At 41.5% G+C, this 20,045-nt stretch overlaps 1 protein-coding gene across 2 annotated transcripts; it reads left to right on the top strand.

The window, feature by feature from the left end:
• Positions 1–493: 493 nt before the first annotated feature.
• On the top strand, positions 494–17,482 carry bzw1a (basic leucine zipper and W2 domains 1a). Of its 2 annotated transcripts, none has more exons than XM_079495709.1 (12): positions 494–709; positions 5,155–5,223; positions 6,377–6,553; positions 11,255–11,349; positions 12,030–12,095; positions 12,269–12,404; positions 12,932–13,041; positions 13,296–13,466; positions 13,818–13,964; positions 14,757–14,895; positions 15,958–16,089; positions 16,505–17,482. In XM_079495709.1, exons 2-12 carry the CDS (start codon positions 5,160–5,162, stop codon positions 16,537–16,539), a joined length of 1,272 nt encoding a protein of 423 aa, XP_079351835.1. In that variant the 5' UTR covers positions 494–709; positions 5,155–5,159; the 3' UTR covers positions 16,540–17,482. The 2 variants fall into 2 exon arrangements, with proteins under 2 accessions (XP_079351835.1, XP_079351834.1); XM_079495708.1 differs by having other exon boundaries at positions 495–707; positions 5,150–5,223.
• Positions 17,483–20,045: the final 2,563 nt, after the last annotated feature.

Below are 20,045 nucleotides of genomic sequence, written 5' to 3'. Positions count from 1 at the left end.
GAAATGTACTGTAATTCTGCAAACTGTTAATAAATATTTCAATCAATCAAAAAAGTCTCTGTATGTATTGAGTTGTGCTTTCATGTGAAATGTACCCCTTCTGCAAACTGTTAATAAATACTGCATCAATCAATCAATCAATCAATCAATCAATCAATCAATCAATCAATCAATCAATCAATCAATAGAGGGTATGCGCGACATCATCATCAAACCAGGAAGTTATGCAGGAATGCCTACTGAGTGGCAAAAACTACTTTCTGGCCTTGACAGCCCATACATCCACATAGAAAAGTCATATCTGATTGCATTAAACAACATTAAACGATGTTAAACTCACTTTGCCTGTTGCTTTGCCACTCGATTTGCCACTCGATGTGCCATTCACTTTAAGCATGCGCATACTCTCTATACAAAATACCTGGTTAAATCAAAAATACCTGGTTGCTGATTTCTCTCGAAAGATCTGGCAACACCGCTCTCTCTTGCAGCAGTAGTAGTGCGCATGCGCATAGACACAGACAGTGCAGTAGAAGGCTAGCCAGTTAGCATCATTAGCATCGTGTGGAGAGCAGCAGACAGACAGAGACGTGAGACAGACAGACTAGAGAGACAGACAGCAGGAAGAAGAAGCAGCAGCATTCACTCTGTCCTCTTCCAGTCGGAACTCAACCCCAACTAAACTATTTACTATCAGCAGCTAAAAGGTAACGTTTCCTCCTCCTTGACAAACACACACCGACGCATTAAAACGTTTATGAAAGAAAGAACGCGTCGTAAAGCCTCCGCGTCGATTTAAAAAAAGCCACAAATAAGCCTTTTAAAAATGACGTCTTTTGTTCCCCCTCCTCCATCACGTTAGCCTCGGTTAGCATGCCAGCTAGCCACCTGGCCGGCTCGCGCTGTTAGTTGGTGCTTGGACTGTGATTCTAGGGGGGTTTAGTTAATGGCTGAAGTCAATATGAATGCTTTGTTGGCTCTATTCTTGTTTCTTTTGTACATGATGGTGTTTTACTGGCTGTGTTTTGGGTAGTCGGTATAGCTATCTTTAAAGAAGCTTTCTGACTAGCTATGTTAGCTAGCAGGCCGAGCTAACCAGCTAGCCTAGCCGGGGCCCGGCGCGTGGTTCACAAGGGTTTTTTTTTTTTACCCTTCGCATGTGGTAACACATATGTAACATTTTTATTTCATACTGTATGGACCATTTTGTAATGGTTTACAGGCAGCATGGCAAAACGCGTCAAGTGCTAATTGTATGTTAATTTCCGTTGTGGTTCTCAAAGTATTTCCATGCCAAGAACCCCCCCGGCCGGAGCAATGTGTGTTGGTCGGTGGCGGTGCCACCGTGCCAGGGACCCCCTAGCTCTGGTCCAGTCCAGAGCGGTCTAGGCTAGGGGGGTCCTCCACTGTCTCCACAAGATTAGCTTTTCGATGGAGGGGATTTTCGATCGGAGGGAAATGGCCTGCCTACAAGCTCACTTGAAGAACGGATATTTCAATTTTCAAATAGCCGGTGTTGTATGTGGTTTGAAGTGGTCCAACTGATTGTGATGCTGCTATATCATATTTTTTTCTGGGGACCCCCTGGAACCCCTGACGTCCCTGGCCTGAACCCAACGTTGAAAACCACTGCCACACAAGATGGATTGTATGGGTGAAGAGATGGATATTATAGACTGCGTAACTTACAGTGTATGATTCATATTCAATTAATCGGATGGAAGACATGCTTAACAAACGCGTGCTGGTCAGTTACAGCAACAGAATGATCCTATGCACCGTAGAGGGGAGGCATGCTGCTCAGACAGACATCAATCAGATCTATGACCAATGTAGTGTCATTAAACTATCTGTTCTTATATAAAACATAAGACGGAGGCATATTGTAGCTTTTATTCACTGCAGCAAAGCTGTAGGCCAGTGGTTCCCAAAGTGGGGTCCTTCAGGGAGTTACAGGTGGTCCCCAGCTAAATGATAGTTTGGAACCAAATGGACCCTCATGGGTCTGTAACTCTGTGTACAAATGGAGGGTGCAGTAATGCTCCTCGGAATTACGTGCAGATCCCACAAATGGACCTGTTAGAGTTAAATTAACATTGATTTTACAATATAAATTGGAGGTCGCAGATCCCACAAATGGACCTGTTAGAGTTAAATTGACATTGATTTTACAATATAAATTGGGGGTCGCAGAGCTAGAAATGCTGTTAAATGGGGGTCCATAGACTAATGCATGTCAAACTGGGGGTCCTTGAAATTAAACGGGTTGAGAATATCTTCTAGAGCAGTAAAAATCTTCTCTTTGTCCCTGGAATATCCCTGGAATGGAATATCTTTTCAAATGGAGGTCCGTGGGCTAATTGGTGTCAATTTGAGGGTCCTTGACATGAGAACGTTTCGGAACCACTGCTGTCGACAGTGTGAGAGGGTGGGTGGGTGTGGGGGGAAAAAACTACCGTATGGACTATAGAGGCCTGCAGCAGGAGTTTGGCATCATGCTAACAAAAGTCTTTACAATGACTGAACGCTGATGACATCATTCTGTGATTGGGCTGTATTTTGTGGAATTATGTTTAAAAACAAAGTGTGTGTGTATATTGGAACATGTGTAAATGGTTACAGGCCTTTATACAGCTTTGTTTTCTTTCATAATGTGTGGTTTGGCTCAAAGCATCATTCCCACAACCGATAAATCACGATTAATACTTGAGTTAATGCTGCATGCCGTAAATACTATCAGATCTAGCTTGTAGATCTGCTATATGGAGCTGGACAACGGCCACACGTGTTAGAGTATAAATCGGGCGTAAAAATGCACTTAATCACAGCTGAGGCCCTCATTCAACCTCCACGTCTTTATTCTAAAGCTTCAGTCTGTAACTTTTAGGTTATTTGTCCAGGTTCTCAAACTCTTGGATGTCAAGGACCCCCAAATGAATATGTATTCGTCCACAGACCCTCATTTGAAACGATGTTGTGCCCCTGTGCAGAGACCATTTCAGACACTGCAACACTGTACAAATGCAAATATAATTAGGTGCTTACCCTCGTTCTAACCCAAATGTTAGAGAGGTCGCCTGACTTCTTGTGCAATGTATTTGTCCGTAGTTTTCTATAAAGAAGTGTTTTAATCTAGCAAGTGGCCGATTCTGTCATAAGTTCCCAGAAGGCCAATGGCACGAGTGAGCAGGCGCATCCGGAATTACGCTCAACGTAAACCGGAAGTATACAAGGAGGGGGAAATGGTGTTCGGCCACTTACGGGACTAAAACACTTCTTTATTGAAAACTACAGACTAATACATTGCACAAGAACCTCTTCAGCCTCTCTAACATTTGGGGCAAGAGGGTAAGCACCTTATATTTAGCATTTTTACATGCTGCGTCTGCATTGTCCACAGGGGCAGGGTACTACATCTACGAGAGTTTAAATCTTAGGCTAATGGAGGGTATGCGCATGACATCATCATCAAACCCGGAAGTTATGCAGGCAAAACTACTTTCTGGCCTTGACAGCCCATGCAGCCAAACAGAAAATAAATATAAAAATCTGTGAATCATCCAAAGATTCTAAGTTGTTTGAGTGAAGAAGTTAAAGTGGAGACAAATGGGGCCTGGCTGACCTGCCCGGCTGGCTGCTTATTGTTGGAAGAAAATTACAGCTTTCACACTGAGAAGCTAGTGTCTGACTAGTGACTACATATCACTGGGGGGATGGGGAATGTAATCGCATCACAAAACATAACAACTACCTATAATCACAGATTACATTTGGGAAGATGTTACATTATATTTATGTTGAGGAAGCTTGATTATTCTTTTATTTTTTTTCAGTGATTCCCCTTTCTCAACTAAGGCCCTGTTGTTCCAATACCCCCCCCTCCCTGCTAGAGAGACATGCAGTTTAGATTCAAAGCCATGGCTTTATTGGTGTGAGAAGACACGCGTTTACATTGCAGACGCAAATGTGAAACCAAACGATTGAAAATTCCGAAGGGAGAAATACAGTTAGTTATATGTATGTACAGTTATATGTTTGTACAGAGCAGGGAATTAATGGATATGAAATCTGTCACATTGCAGAGAAGTAACTTAAAAAAAACAAGGATTGTGCCTTTGCTCTTTGCAAAAAAGGATAGCGTGGCTTAAAGCTTTTGCAATGGAAAGCAGCAGCAGCAATATTTCAACTAGTGAAATCCAGACCATAGATGGTTTCTATTTCTCTGGTGAATTTACATTTAGCAAGTCGATGTGTTGCAGTCTCTTCTATTCTGGGTCTGTAACTCAAATGTACAAATTAAATCATTTGTACACTCAGAGTGAAGTTAACATTGATTTTAGAATATACATTTTACAATATAAATCCAAGCGATGCTATTACATTCTGTTAATTTAATTCTGTTAAGCCTCTGCTCTGTCTGTCATGTCACAGCATCTGAGGTGAAAGACACAGGTGTTGGTGGCTTATTCTTTGGGGGGTGATTATGAAAGACATGTGTAGATGACTTCGTTGGTGGGTGAGATTATGCATCAGTAAATGTGATGGGAGGTAGAGGGGGGTTTGCAGATTAGATTTAGATTACCCTTTCTTTTTTGTGATCAACAGGATTCAGTTTACTAATTTAACAGAAATTGTCTTACAATTTCTATTCAGTAACTTCCCTGCAATGAGTACCAGACAACCTGGAAGTTACTTTAGATCCATGACACAGCGTGTTCTTGTTGTGCTGCTAAATTCATGTAGAATAAATCGATCTGTTGAGATACTAGTGGATCTCAAAGTGAGGTCCGGGGACCCCCAGCCGTTTCTTTGTTCAGGGATTGTGTCAGGTGTGTTGTGAGTGACTGTCTAAGACCAGTGGGCTCTAAGCAGCCATAATGGAAAGAATTTGGGCTACTACTTACGTCGCTACTTACTACCTACTTTTGTCACTATGCTGTGTTTTACTAGAAGGAACAGAGCCTTCAATGGTAGCATTGGATACTTGAGGAAGTAATAGAGGGTGCGTTTCTTTCCAATATGGCTGCCGTCCATGAAGCCAACCAGAATCAAGCGTTCAACCAAGTTGTGTAATAATAAAATGTTAACAGTTAGAAACCACATATAGTAAGTGAATGCTAATGGACTGTTTTTGTTCTTACTTTTCCAGGGTGTCTTTTATGAATAATCAAAAGCAGCAAAAGCCAACGCTAACCGGCCAGCGTTTCAAAACGAGGAAAAGAGGTTTGTGATCTGTGTTTCTATGTTTATACCGTGTGTGAATTCCCACTTTATTCTGATAGCCTCCTGTCACTACATGTCAATAGATGTCTGTTATTCAGATGCATTCCTGTGTAGCTGCTGTACCCGTTGAGCAATGTTTTGATATTCAAAATACAACTTAACTCTCAACTGCTCCTTGACTAAACTTTTATCACACTGTTTATGTTTACTATACCAGTAGTTCTAAAACCTTTTTATTTCAAGGACCAACTCTGAGAGGGTACCAAATACAAATGGACCTGTGGGTTCCATTTGTATCCTCTGAGTTAGACATCTATGGGTCCATTTGGAACCCCCTATAGCAGGGGTCTTCAACTGATTGTGAATGAGGGACCACCACCCTGACTTAGAATCAACCTGGGGACCACTGTTGTGCATCCCATGTGTATACATACCATCAGTTTCTCAACTAATGGTCCATTGATGACTACCGGTACTAATAATGACCTAATAATGACTCAACCAGACAATCCGGTGCACTTCCCCCTCTTGAGATTCTAACTCCCTTTTTCTGATGAATTTCTTGACCAACGTGTTAGTAAATACATGGATAGTCATCATAGGTCATTCAGTCCACGGACCACCTGTTGAAAACCCCTGTCCTATAGGAATGCTAAAAGAGAACCATTAACTCATCCATCGCCACTAGGGGGCGCCAAAAGGCCCTGACCGCCACCATATATCTTTTATTTTATTTTATATATTTTTTTCAAAAAAAAGTCTAAAAAAAAAACTAAAAAAGATTTTTTTTTTTTTTTTTACCATGTTATAAAACACGAAAAACACGTCCTTGGCGCTCCAGGACATCATGAAAAAGAAGTTAAATAAGTCCTTGGCGATGGATGAGTTAAGGATTCGGAATCATTAAAACGATCCCAACACTAGGTGTTTTTTAAAAAAAAAGAAAATGAACCATGCGTCAGACACGAGTCTGAACCAGTCCTTGTTTTGAGATGAGATCAAACTTACCAGTTTCTGTCTATCAGTCTCGCTCGGGTTCAAATAAATGAGATTTAACGAGCCTGAATTCCCTGAAATATATCTGAACGTACATAATTGGGAGGAATGAATGGTGAACTCACTGGATCCGGTGTTTTTTTTTCTCTCCCCGCAGATGAAAAAGAGAGATTTGACCCTACTCAGTTTCAAGAAAGTATCGTACAAGGCTTGAATCAAACTGGCTCTGATTTGGAAGCGGTTGCGAAGTTCCTAGATGCCTCTGGCGCCAAGCTCGACTACCGTCGCTATGCCGAGACACTGTTCGACATCCTGGTGGCCGGTGGGATGCTGGGTGAGTAGCCACGGACACGTAGACCTTGCATCTCGTTAAAATGCCTTTATTAACTCTTTGAGAGTTTCATGGATTTCTATATAGTTTTTAGACTTCTCTATGGCAGAATGGCGTTTTTGAATGATTTATTGAAAATTCTCTGCTGTGAATGTGTGACAACGAAAGACCTTCAGAGAAAGCTTGGCTTGTCTGCTTCCAGGAAAAAAATGAACTGAGTTGATAAAATGTTTAGTTGTGGTGTTGGAAGCCATTTAAAAGAACCTGCATTTACACTGGGTAGTGTTTCTAGGACAACAAAAAAAGTTATGACCGGTTGAAGTTTTATTTTCTAAATAACTTTTTTTCTGCTGGGCGTACATAGCCATGCAATATCTCATTTTAAAGGGTGAGTTGTCTAGTTCAATTAAAATAAAATAAAAAGTTTCTCACATGTACCACTGTAGATATTTTGCCATCTATAAATAGCATGGTCAGTCATGATCAATCTGACCTATCCAGCTAAAAGTCCCCCTAGCTCTGAAATGGAACATCATATAAACTCAATTCTTTTTTGGGGTAAAATTAGACATTCTAACGCACATTTTGATATATACCATGTTTACATAGTCTTACCAGTACCGTGTCTATTCATGCATGTATCTCAAAAACCTGTTGTGAAGAAACAGTTTTGATAAAAAACTCATCCAAGGACATTGTTTTGATATGACTTTGTGCCCATGATATGTATCAAAATATAGACTTGAATGTATACTGTATTATAACAAAAAAATTGGGTTCTTACCATCTACCGTTACAGAGTAAATCACAGTTGAAACTCGCTTAGTCAAACCATAAACCTCAGACTAGTGAACAAAATAGCCATGACAGGTCTAACTCATTGTAAAAGCTTGTCTTTTATTTTTTATGACTAACATAATACAATTATAATAAATATTACAGAAAATAAATAGGCCTACATACAAAACAGTTGTCCCCAAACTCCCCAGTGTCCCCAAACCACTGCATTCCAGTTGTTCTTGACGGTGTGTGTGTGTGTAGGCTAAATTTAAAAAAAACAACAACTGAAATGAATGAATGCATCCGGTTCAGTGTCGGAGAACTCCATCGCAGTCTTGACTCTTCGTCTTCATCATCATCATCATCATCATCATCCTCCTCATCTGATGCCAGTTCTAAATATATAAAAAATAAACATTTAGCTGTAGTCAGCCCGGCCAATAGCCAGTTGGGGGGGGGGGGGACGTAGGCTATCTGACATCATCGTCATCATCATCACACGGAGACACACTAAACAATGTACAATCATGATTGTATACAATATACAATGAATGCAATTATAATGCAAGCTCAGACGTCAATGAAACGTCATACAGATCTTATATAATACGCTACTGTTAGCTTCACTCCCCGTCCCCCCTCCGATCCTTGTAGCAACGTCATCATAACCACGCGTTGCTTCAGTAAACGATGCATGTTTGTTCTCCGTCTTTGTAGACAGTAAATAAAAGGAGCGAACATTACTCTAAAGATCAGATCGCCTATAAGGCACGCTACAATATAAAATACTTGTACTGCCATGCGTGCATGCCTGCTACGATACATTTGTACTGCACCAACCAACCGATCAACACCAACCCCCCCTCCAGCCCTTAGCCAGCACCAATGCACCGACCAACACCATTAGCCAGCACCTTCGGTGCTGGCTAATGGCTGGGGGCCATCGTGGTGAGTCATTCTGGCGTCATGATCTGACTAGTAGTAGTAATTATCCAAGCATCTATTTGTAGCGATCATCTTATGATTTCTGATCACTATAGAAGGGCATTTTCTACAATAAGATTACCTCAAAACATTCCGGGTTGATCGTCTTCTTCAATGGTTTCCCGGTATAGCTCATCGGACGACGATGGGGAGACAATGAAAAAAGGAGGGAGGGAGCAGCGAGTCTCGCTGTAAGCACTGGACCAGGGCTACTCCGCCTGGAGAAGGCGACTGGGACGCGTATGGATCAATACTACTACCACAAAACTCGCTCAAATAAATAGTACTGCTTTCAACTTTTTCTGCTAGAAAATCGCTCGGGCGAGACGGCAAACAGGCAAAACAATGATAACTATGAAGACTCCCTCTGCCCCCACTGTTTACAGGGGGTGGGACCAGCTTCCAATGGCAACACGTACACGTGTGTCACGTGACACGGGTTTTCTGGGTAATGTAGTTGGAATATAAGCTCAGGAATTTAAACAGCGCTTCGGAGCATATTAATATGTTTAGATTCATCAAAAACTGTGAAGACGCCAATTGGCGTCATTGATCATTTACGGAATTCTGATGAAGACGCCAATTGGCGTCTTTCATCTTCTAAGGGTTAAGGGTGTTGAATGTTAGGGCATTAATGTTAGGCATTAAAATGCCTAACATTTAGGCCAGACAAATGTAAGCACAGTACCCACTACCTTGGAAGCTCAAGGAAAGAACAGGAATATCTAATAAGATGACCAATAAAGCTGATATAAAGACTAATTGACACTGTTTGCTACTAAACTAATGTAGGACTAGATAAAACATTTCCTATACATCGAAGCAGGAGCAGTGTCTGGGAAATGTACTGTAGTAAGCCTTGCTGCCCTATGAGGCCCATAGGGCAGGAGCCTATCTCCTGTTTCTGTAGCGTGAGGCAGCTTGATGTTGACGCTAGTATGTCGCAGGGACTTACCCCCATTACAACCCTTTATGCGGAGTGCCAAGCAGGTCCCCTTTTGTTTTGCAGATCTACAAGCTCGTATCGCGGTGCCGCGCTATGAGCTTGTAGATCTGCTACATAACGCTTAAAACACAAAGGGGTTCCCGTCCTAAATGGCTTAAAAACCTACAGTAGTATTTAAGGTTTAAGCCATTCCGTGCTTTATAAATCAACAGTATTTAAAACCAACATTCAGCGCTTTATAAACAGTATTTTGAAGTGGACAGGGAGCCAGTGTAAAGATTTAAGAATTTGAGTGACACGGCCCACTTTAGACTGCAGTAAAACGGCAGATCTGGTATTTCACAACACGTTGCGACTAGGAATGTCCCGATACACTTTTTTTTTGTTCCCGATCCCACGATTTCGGTTAGCGAATACCGATAGCAGTGATCTCGTGTTGTCTTTCTAGCTATATATCTCGTGTTGTGTTTATAGCAGACTCCTCACTCATATGTGCACTTGCAGTTTGGGCAACTCAAAAGCAAACTCCACATGCCCCAACATTTTATTTACCTGCCATAGTGTCAACCCCTGGTGTTGGATCGGTGTTTAGAATTGGTATATTCGCCGATACAGTATCGTGCAGAGAGCTTGTCAATCTACTTTTCCGCTATTTATTTTAGGGGAAATAAATGTTTGATCTGTGCCTAAAATATTTGCAAAAGAGCGAGGCGGTGTTGAAGATATCTGTGGGACATTGCCTGAACACCAGGTCCAAAAAAAAGTACTCCATGAAGTGTAGATTTGTCTCTGTGTATATTCAGCGGGCAGCATTATTAGATTAATAAATGAGCATTAATTGACCTACGTTGTGACTCTCCATTCGTCTTGACGCAGCCCCAGTTCGTTAAAAGTTATTTCCATCAGACCTGTTCCAACAAAGTAATCCATGACTGTATAGGCTACAGAGAGGGAATCTTCTTGTAAGCACAACGTCCTTAAAATCCTTAAAGATATAAAAGCCAAAGTTTATTTTTCCACCAAAAAACAACTTTTTTTTCCCCCTTTGCGACAATACCCCCACCCCTCCCCCCGCACATCTGCAGAGACCGTGTGACATAGGTGGGTTTTTTTTGCCTCGAGCATAATGAAAGAAAGGCACGGTCAAAACGGTCAACATTTTTCTTTCAAAACGATGATAATACTAAAGTGTTTGAATAGAACAACAACAAGAAAAATTAATAACATTTTGGAATTTTATATTTTTTCTAAATCATTTCAGGCTATTATACAGAAGCTGTGTGTGTGGGGAGGAGATTAGTTGCGCTGCCCTCGACAGTGATGTATACTTCTCCAGTAGCGGTGCAGAACCGAGAGTGCTTCTTTTGGATGTAAACTGCGCAGCTTTTAGCTTTTTTTGATCGGATTTGCCGATCGGTGAATTTTGCACGACCGATCGATGATATTGTGGTAATTCAACATTACAGTATCATTAGAAGTACAAGGCATGACAATGAAATTAAATAGGAGAAAAGGGGGTAAAATAAGTGGTTACTCAAAAAAAATAAAAGTACTCTTATCGGTACTCAGTATCGGCAAGTACTTAAAATAAAGTACCCGTACTCTGTCTGAAAAAAAAATGGCATCGGGGCATCTCTAGACACGGAGGTACATTTTCCTGGTGCTGCACAAGGAAATGTTGTTTTATGGCTATAAAAAGCTTTATAGTTGGTTGAACCTGTGAGGCGATAGCCTCGGAAACCCAGACGTTTTTATTTCCAGGGAGAGGAAAAAAAGTCAATTCGGCATACAGTAGCGCAAACGTCTGTCTCTGCTGATTTCTGATCGTCTGCACCTTTGTTAAATTGATGCAGACACGCACACACTTACACACTTACACACACACCTCTCTGTAGATCTAATTAATTTGTCTCATGTCCTGCAGCTGTGTGTGGATTAGTATAACATAATCCACAAAGGGTTTAATACAAACGTGTGTGTGTGTGTTTCAACAGCTCCAGGTGGGACTCTGGCTGATGACATGACCCGCACCGAGTTCTGCCTCTTTACGGCACAAGAAGACCTGGAGACAATGCAAGCTTATGCTCAGGTACACGTTTAAATCAATTATTATCTATACATAAATGCAAGCTTATGCTCAGGTAAATGCTATTGATTGTCTATAAATAAATACAAGCTTATGTATTAAATACAAGCTTATCGTATCGGCATGTTTTATTGTGTTATCAGTCTGGGTTCCCATGTCTTTGTCATGTCAGAAACCTGCTGCTGGGCGTTCTATTGAACTGCATTTGGTAAAAGCTTCAGTAATTTGACATGTTCTGTAGGGCAGTGGTCCGGGGACCCCCAGGGGTCCTTGAGGGAGTTCCAGGGGGTCCCCAGCTAAATGATAGTTTGTAACTAAACGGACCCTTATGGGTCTGTAACTCGGAGTGTACAAATGGAGTGTACAACTCTGAGTTACACTCAGAGTTAATTAACATTGGTTTTACAATTTAAATTTGCGTGTCTCAGAGATAGAAATGCCATTAAATGGGGGCCTGTAGACTAAGGCACATCAAACTGGGGGACCTTGAAATTAAACCGGTTGAGAATCACTGCTAGAGCCGTAGAAATCTTCTCTTATGGGGGGTCCCTGGCATATCTCTTCAAATGGGGGTCCGCGGGCTAATTAGTGTCAATTTGGGGGTCCTCGACATAAAAGTTTGGGAACCACTGCTGTAGGGAGTTTAACATGGTTTTCTCTGATGTCACATGTTTGTCTTGTAGGTTTTTAACAAACTGATCAGGCGTTACAAGTACCTGGAGAAGGGATTTGAGGAGGAGATAAAGAAGGTGAGTTCTGTCTAATTAAAATAAAATGAATCACAGGCCTATTGGGTTTTTTTTGTCTGAGAGACAAATGTCATCAAATGGTGGCTCAAATGCCGAATTTATAATGAACCTTGATATGAAAAGGGTTGAAAACCACCGATACAGAAGATAAATAAGTGTTGTTGTTGTTGTAGCTGCTGCTGTTTCTGAAAGGCTTCACGGAGTCTGAGCGCAACAAGCTGGCTATGCTGACCGGCATCCTTCTGGCCAATGGGAACATATCAGCATCCATCCTCAACAGCCTGTTCAACGAAAACCTCGTCAAGGAGGGTGAGAATATACACATTATATACACACGGTTTTGTTTGAATTGTGTCGCATACATCAGTGGTTCTCAATGGGCATGGGATTATCATTAACCCATTTAGACCGGAGGACGATTTTACAAATGTCTTCTGAATCCTGACAGTTTTCTGAAAAATCCATGTTTCTATGTCAGTGGTTCTCAAACATTTTCATGTCAAGGAACCCCAACAATATATGTAATTGGCTGCCGACCCCCATCTGAAAATATGGTGTTCCAGGAACCCCCCCCAGAAGCAAAGATTTGAGTAAAAACGTTCGCTCTGAAAGAAAATATATTGAAAGATTTATGCCACATTTTCATGGGTTTTTCTAAAATAGCAGACCTACAAGCTCGTGCTGCGCTATGAGCTTGTAGAGCTGCTATTTTTCAATGGCTAAAGTATAACACAATGCTTAAAACACCAAATGGGTTTAGTGGGACCCGTGCAGGACTCTGCCCTGGAGCTCTGGTGTAAAGGGTTCAGTAGTGAGATCTGTATGTTGTCTTGCAGGCGTCTCTGCAGCCTTTGCGGTGAAGTTGTTCAAGGCATGGATCAATGAGAAGGACATCAACTCTGTGGCCATGATGCTGCGTAAAGTAGGCATGGACAACAGACTGATGGTGAGTCAGCATTTATTAAGACGTCCTAGGCACCCCCTGGTTTTATTTGATAAGACGTCTGTGGACGTCCTAGGCATCAGAAACACATTAACTGCCATTGACGTACCTAGATGTCAGAACCGTGTTTTCAGTGATTAAGCTAGATCGTGCTCTTCGCCAAAGTACGAATGGTTCTAGGTTGCTAGGCATCAAGCTGTTAATTAGTAGTCAGTAGTTAGTTGTTGTGTACTAACCAGGCTTTTTTTGTGAACCAGGAACTGTTCCCGGCCAACAAGAGAAGCTGTGAACACTTCTCCAAGTACTTCGCGGACGCCGGCCTCAAGGAGCTGTCCGACTTCGCCCGCAGCCAGCAGTCCATCGCTGGACGCAGGGAACTGCAGAAAGAACTGCAGGAGCAGATCGCCCGAGGAGACCCCCAGAAAGAGGTACATGACTGCAAACACTGACGTTGACTCCCGAGCCGATTCCGATCATTCTGTTTACAATGCCAAAGCAAGTTCCGCTGGGAAAGAGGGAGTTGCCCCTCTGATTTGCCTACCGAACGTCCCCTTCCGTTAACGTACCCGGAAGCTTATGCTTTGCAAGGAATCTCAGGAAAGCTTGCCTCAATGTTTCCTTCCCTTACACCCAGATGGGTGCCCAGAGCCGAATCTATCTACAATGTAGATAGATTACTGACTGATTAATTCCAGTTTTTTTGTACTTTTTATTTCTTTTATTTTTAGATTATTACAGATTAATGTTAATCCTTAGGTTTTTTTCCTCCTTCCTGGTAGGTTATCACGTACAGCAGAGAGGAGATGAAGAAGTGTAACATCTCGGAGCAGTCGATGATCGGGATCATCTGGACCAGCGTGATGAGCTGCGTGGAGTGGAACAAGAAGGAGGAGCTCGTCACAGAACAAGCCATCAAACACTTAAAGGTACAGGAGTAGCCGCTATCTATCTATCTGCACCCACCTAAAACTAAATTACAAAACCCCTCCATGGAGAGGCCATTCATAACGGAAAGGTCCTGTTATATCGGCTTGTAACGGCGATAAACTCCACAATATTGCACATGTATGGACGCAAACCCACTTACTCCCCGAAATTACACCAGCACATACAACTAAACACACAGAGTAGCCTACAAAAGAAATAAAAACGTCATTCAGTCAGACTTCACTGTAGTATCCTTTTTTATAAATTATATTTGTACTCGGGCTGTCGTGAAAGGGTATAATATGTAGAGACATTATTTAGTTAAGTTTAAAACACCAAAGTAGTAATAGTATAGTAGTTGTGAATAAGCAAACTGGTTATTTGGACTGTTTTCTTTATCCTCAGACCTTATGTTGCGCTAATGCACGCTAAAGTTATTTGTAAAGTTACTAGGGAAAAGCTAGGTCCCTGTGCAGACGGCTTGAGTTGTCCCTGTCAAGTTTGTTTCGTAACAATCCGCTGCAGTCATGTTTTGTGTTCATTAACTCTGTGCAGCGATTTTTATTTTTGTGTGTACAGAGTTTGGAAGCACTTGTTGTAAATCGATCCACATCCACCTGTTTTGTAACTGCACAATTGTTTTGCAGCAATTCAGCCCTCTGCTGAAGGAGTTATGCATATTATTGTTACCGTATTAAAACGTCCCATCGTCTTTGCAGCAATACAGCCCTCTGCTGAAGGAGTTGTGCATATTATTGTTACCGTATTAAAACGTTCCATCGTCTTTGCAGCAATACAGCCCTCTGCTGAAGGAGTTCACATCCCAGGGTCTGTCTGAGGTCACTCTGCTGCACAAGATCCAGGACTATTGTTACGACAACATCCACTTCATGAACTCCTTCCAGAAAATCGTCGTCCTTCTCTACAAAGGTACTGAACTGGTATATTTCTCACATTAACCGCTCCACTTCAGGCCAAGGGCATGAGAGCCAAAGCAGGGTCACCCTACTGCATCGGACCATAATCCTTCAGTAGTTGGGGAAACTTGCACTTGGTTTGCACCAAACTTCTTTGAAAATAGCCGATCTACAAGCTCACAACGACTTGCAGTGTGAGCCGTTGTGAGCTTGTAGATCGGTTTGGCTAAAGTTCTCCTCAAAATAGGAAATGCTAGGTAGTTGATGTAAAAAGGGAAAAAAAGGTTCCTATCACACAAAGATTTGGCGCTCCCCCTGTAGTAACTCTTGATCACCACCTAGGGTGATCTTAATTACAGTAAGCAAGAAAACAAGGTAATACATCAAGTAAATAAAGTCATCTAGGGTCAAGACTAAATGTTGTTATCAAAAAAAAAAAAAAAAAAAGGCCTTCTAAATCCTTATTGTTTTTTGCCTGGGAATTCTTAAAAATAAAGTGCCAGCAGATGAGGCGGTGTATTCTGAAAAGCCCCGCCTTCCGTTAACCCCCAAAATTGGGAGGCATAATCTTGCGTTCTCGTGAGCGTGAGGTGAGAACGTCTTATGTCTCTCTAGAAGCGTGTTTATTCCAAACGAGAGGCATGCTGAAGTCAGAAATGAAGACGGAACATTGCCCTTTTGGTCAAAGCCACGGAGAGCGCCGTAGATTCAGAGTTATATAAACGGACCTATAAACCCATTGATCTTCAAACTTCATTTGAACTAATTGAAAACACGCGTCACTGCTTCTGGTGACTGATACTGTACTAATGAATGTTAGACTCATTGAAAACACATGTCTCTGCTTCTGTTGACTGATGTTGTCCTTCTAATGAATGTTAGACTCATTGAATGTCTCTGCTTCTGGTAACTGATATTGTCCTAATGAATGTTCTAACTAAGACTCATTGAGAACACACATCTCTTCTTCTGGTGACTGATATTGTCCTTTTTTAAATTAATATTTAACATGAATGAACGTAATGTAGACTTCTGTTGCGGCGCTCGTTGACGCTGATGTGTTTGTCCTCCACAGCCGACGTGCTGAGCGAGGAAGCCATCTTGAAGTGGTACACAGACGGTACGCAGAACATGACGTCTAAAGGGAAGAGCGTCTTCCTTCAGCAGATGAAGAAGTTTGTGGAATGGCTGAAGAACGCAGAGGAAGGTGAGAGCAACATCTTAACAGGACCGGACCTTATAATAATAATAATAATAATAATAATAATATCTCAAACTCGTATAGTACTTTCTGAGTTCTCAATGACGCTTTACATGGAGTCATATGATACCGATATGTTTGATTATTATTAGATTTTTTATTTCCCCCTTTTGTGCCTGGGAAACACATCTTCAATACAATAAATTCAGAATCTACAGCTTGGTAGGCTGCAGATAACCAACACAAAAAATATAGCCAACGCAAAATGTATGCTTACGGCTTCTGCCATCGGTTGGGTTTTATTTGCAGATACCGATATTTACCGCAAATATCGGCGATTACCGATATGTGGCCGATAACATGGGTGCATCTCTAATATTCAAGACTTCACGTTAATATCATTCTCTGCTTCCTCATGTAGAATCTGATGAAGAGGATGAAGAGGAGGCCGACTGAAGCCTGCCGCAACCGTGACAACCTGGATCAAGTTTTTTTTTTTTTCCTTTTTAAATATATATATACACATACACATAGTATATGTATACATATATAAAACACAGTAGCAGCAGGAGCCCTAGAACCCCTCCCTCTCACCAGCCCCCCCTCCCCATAGTTTAAGAAAAGGGCTTCAGCAGAACGTTGCCTCCTGATTGGTCAAACCACCCGCCAGTCCTCTGTGACGATACATCAGTCACGTGTTAATATAAGACGGGGAGTTGAAACAAGGTGACCCCCCCCCCCTCTCCTCTCATTGGCTCCTTGTCTTTTTGTTTTCTTCTCTTAGTTTTTCTTTTTTATACAAACATTCCATGTGTGACGCTGCTGCTTCCTCCACCGTGGCTAATCAGTAATCAATAATTCATCGGTTAATTATTGATTGACTAATATTGGAATATGCCTTCTCGCCATGTGACTTAAAAGAAAGCCAGATATATATATTTAGTCGCTCGCCAAAAAAACCCAACACCGGTGTTTTTTGGGTGAACGCCACCGTCGGAACGCGGAGTGTAACGGACGATTAATTCATGTCGCCAACCGAGTCACGCACGGCAGAAATGGTGGGATAAAAAAAAATACATTTATTATGCTATTTCTGCCGTGCGGCTGCGTTTAAAAACCGGGCTTGAAATTAATTTTAAGGCTGCCTAAATCTCGTTAATTGACTCTTTTTTTTTTTGCCAAAGGGTTTTTTCTCTCTACTCTCTCGCTCTTCTTCCCTGCTGTTGATCATCGTCTCTCTCTCTCTTTTTGCTCCTGTTGGGTTGTTTCTTCCTCCGGGCTGGACACTGCTGCCCCCCGGAGGCCACCTAAATACCATCACTGTTGGTTTCTAGTTTTCTTTAATTCTGAGGAAAAAAAACCAATTGACTTTTTTAAGGAATAAAGATTATTGAAATGATTTCTACGCTTTTGTTTCCTTTTTTCCTTTGATATGGTTGCCCAAGATATTAACCACTTAACGGAGCACTTTAACCCATTTTCAATTTTACCTTCATATAATTGGTCCCTGGTAATGCTAATATGGTAATATAATAGTAATTTATCTTATCTTCATATAAAAATCGTCAATGCTCATAAGATGGGGATGCACAGGCAGATTAGACACAACGGACCGACATGGGGAAACAGCGGTCGAACATGCGCTGCTCCATGCTTGCGGTTAAGGACTTCAGTGTTTTGTACCATACAGTTGTATGTACAGAACAAAGAATGTTTGCTTTCGCCATCTTTGTTGAAGAGTCTGGGCAATTATGTTAGTTATGTCTGTTAATTTTTAGTTGGATAAGACTAGACCAAAGCTAAATAGTTTAACTAAGTAGCCTAGGTAGGCCTAAAGTTCAATGTTGTGTTCAAAATCAGAATTTGCTACTAAAAGTAACACTAAGCCTATGTTGCTAAAATACTTTCTAAGTTTTACTGTAATTACTAAAAGTTTCTAGTCTCATCTATATCTAGTCACTTCTGGGGTTACTGGATGTCAGATGTGTTTATGTTAAGGTTTTGAGGTAGGTTGTTGGTTTAATGACAGTCAGACCAATAGGTTTATGTTAAGGTTTTGAGGTAGGTTGTTGGTCTAATGACAGTCAGACCAATAGGTTTATGTTAAGGTTTTGAGGTAGGTTGTTGGTCTAATGACAGTCAGACCAATAGTCTAAAACTAAAGCCTGTACCCCATAAGATGACCCCATTTCTGTTTACTCACTCTGTACTCTTTGTGGACCGTTGGGTGTGACATCAGCAATGGCGTTTTCTAAGAAACCTGGGTTAAAGTTCTCGACTGGGTTTCATTCATGTTATGTGGGTTCTATAGAAGCCAGCATGTCTTCTATGGAAGCGTGTTGTGCTGCGAAAATAGCCGATCTACAAGCTCACACCACGTCACAGCGTGTAGATCAGCCATTGTCCGGTTATTAGTCATTTTGAAGTGGTCACACTAGCAATAGAATGAAGAGTGTCTTAAGTTGGTCAATGTCGCAGAATAGAATACATGTTCACTGTTCAGAGACATCTTCCAGAAACCCCCAATGGTCTTGTGTTTTCATAAAAGCAAATGTTAAAGCCTCAGTCTGATCTCTTCACCTGGTTAGCAGTATGCAGAACGGCACAAACAGCTTTACAACTAGAAAGGTCGCAATTTTAAAAAATTGCAAAGTGTGGTTGCCGCAGTGGCTTACATATGCCCCTCCCACTGATATTGCCAGCCAATTACAATGTCACGTCACCCCTGCGATCATGCGTAAGTAATTCGGAGGGGATTTATCCCCCAAAAATCATGTTTTTGCGACAAACGGTTACATTTCTCGCATTTGCGGCACCCCCTATGGATGAAAATAGAATTGCTTTTGGTACTTGGTTGATTGAACCACCCGCGACATGTGATTAAAATTTGGGATAGATTGGACATTTCGTTCGTGATTTATGGCATTTTTTGTAAAATAGGCCCCTCCTACTATCTTCGGACAACGATTACGGCTGAACGATACGCACTACCAAAATTCTGCAGTTGGTGTTTTAATCGGATGGGTCCTGAGATCATGTGTGCCGATTTTTGTGAGATTTGGACGAAATCTGTAGGAGGAGGAACAAAAAGTGTGTTTTGGAGAAAATTCAAAATGGCGGAAAATCTATCATGACGCAAATGGGCGTGGCCTATATGGGGAGATGCGTCATGACCCAAGGAAGCCAGGGAAAAATAATTGTGATTTTACGACCTACGGTTCAAGAGTTATAAGCCAAAACGTAAAGTGGGCTGTTATAGCGCCACCATGAGGCCGACCGATAACATTATAAGTTGATTAATTTTAGTAATTATTATGAACCTACCCTCCAAGTTTTGTAACTATAGTCCTTACAGTCTCTGAGGAAAAAATACTTGAATGTGAGAAAATGCGAAAAATCGCATTTTCCCATTCATGTCAATGGGGAAATTTTATTCACTAATAAATTAATATCAATTAAACTATACAACATTTCTCTTAAAAAAATACAAGCACATCCTTCCCGATGAAGCCGGGCAATTTGAGATATGGCTCAAGTGCGTACAGTCAAAACTGTGGGAGGAGTAGCGTGTCAAAAAAAGTCTTACTCCAGTAAAAATAATAAAGTGTTCCAATTACAATAGTCTGGTTGCCCTTTAGGGCAACCACACTAATAATGCCTTAAACATAATTCTAATGAAGAAAACATTTAAATCACATGTTGCTTTGCTTCATTCCACCAAGAAGCACCCTCTTGTAATGAGCATTACAGGTCCTCACCAATATGAATGGAAAATAAGTACTGTATTATATCTGTAAAGTACAGCCACACAACCTTGTTAGAAATGAAACATCTGGCCTGGGCCGTGGCTCAGCGGTCCAGGCACCTTGGCTGGTAATCCAGTCTGGCAGTTTGCCGCGGGTTCGACTCCCGATCCAGACGGCATTTACTGCATGTCTTCCCCCCCCATCTCTCTCCCCATT

The sequence above is a fragment of the Electrona antarctica genome, assembly GCF_951216825.1.
Source record: "Electrona antarctica genome assembly, chromosome: 24".
Classification (NCBI taxonomy): Eukaryota; Metazoa; Chordata; class Actinopteri; order Myctophiformes; family Myctophidae; genus Electrona; species Electrona antarctica.
The sequence above is the reverse complement of the archived record's forward strand: the minus strand, read 5'-3'. Positions and strand labels throughout refer to the sequence as shown.

What these genes read in the sequence shown, in the direction of transcription:
- bzw1a (XM_079495709.1), top strand. Translation starts at nt 5,160, where the DNA reads ATGAATAATCAAAAGCAGCAAAAGCCAACGCTAACCGGCCAGCGTTTC. An exon ending in CAATGCAAGCTTATGCTCAG is followed by an intron (nt 11,350 to 12,029) that starts GTACACGTTTAA and finishes TTTGTCTTGTAG; the next exon opens with GTTTTTAACAAACTGATCAG. An exon ending in GCTGAAGAACGCAGAGGAAG is followed by an intron (nt 16,090 to 16,504) that starts GTGAGAGCAACA and finishes TTCCTCATGTAG; the next exon opens with AATCTGATGAAGAGGATGAA.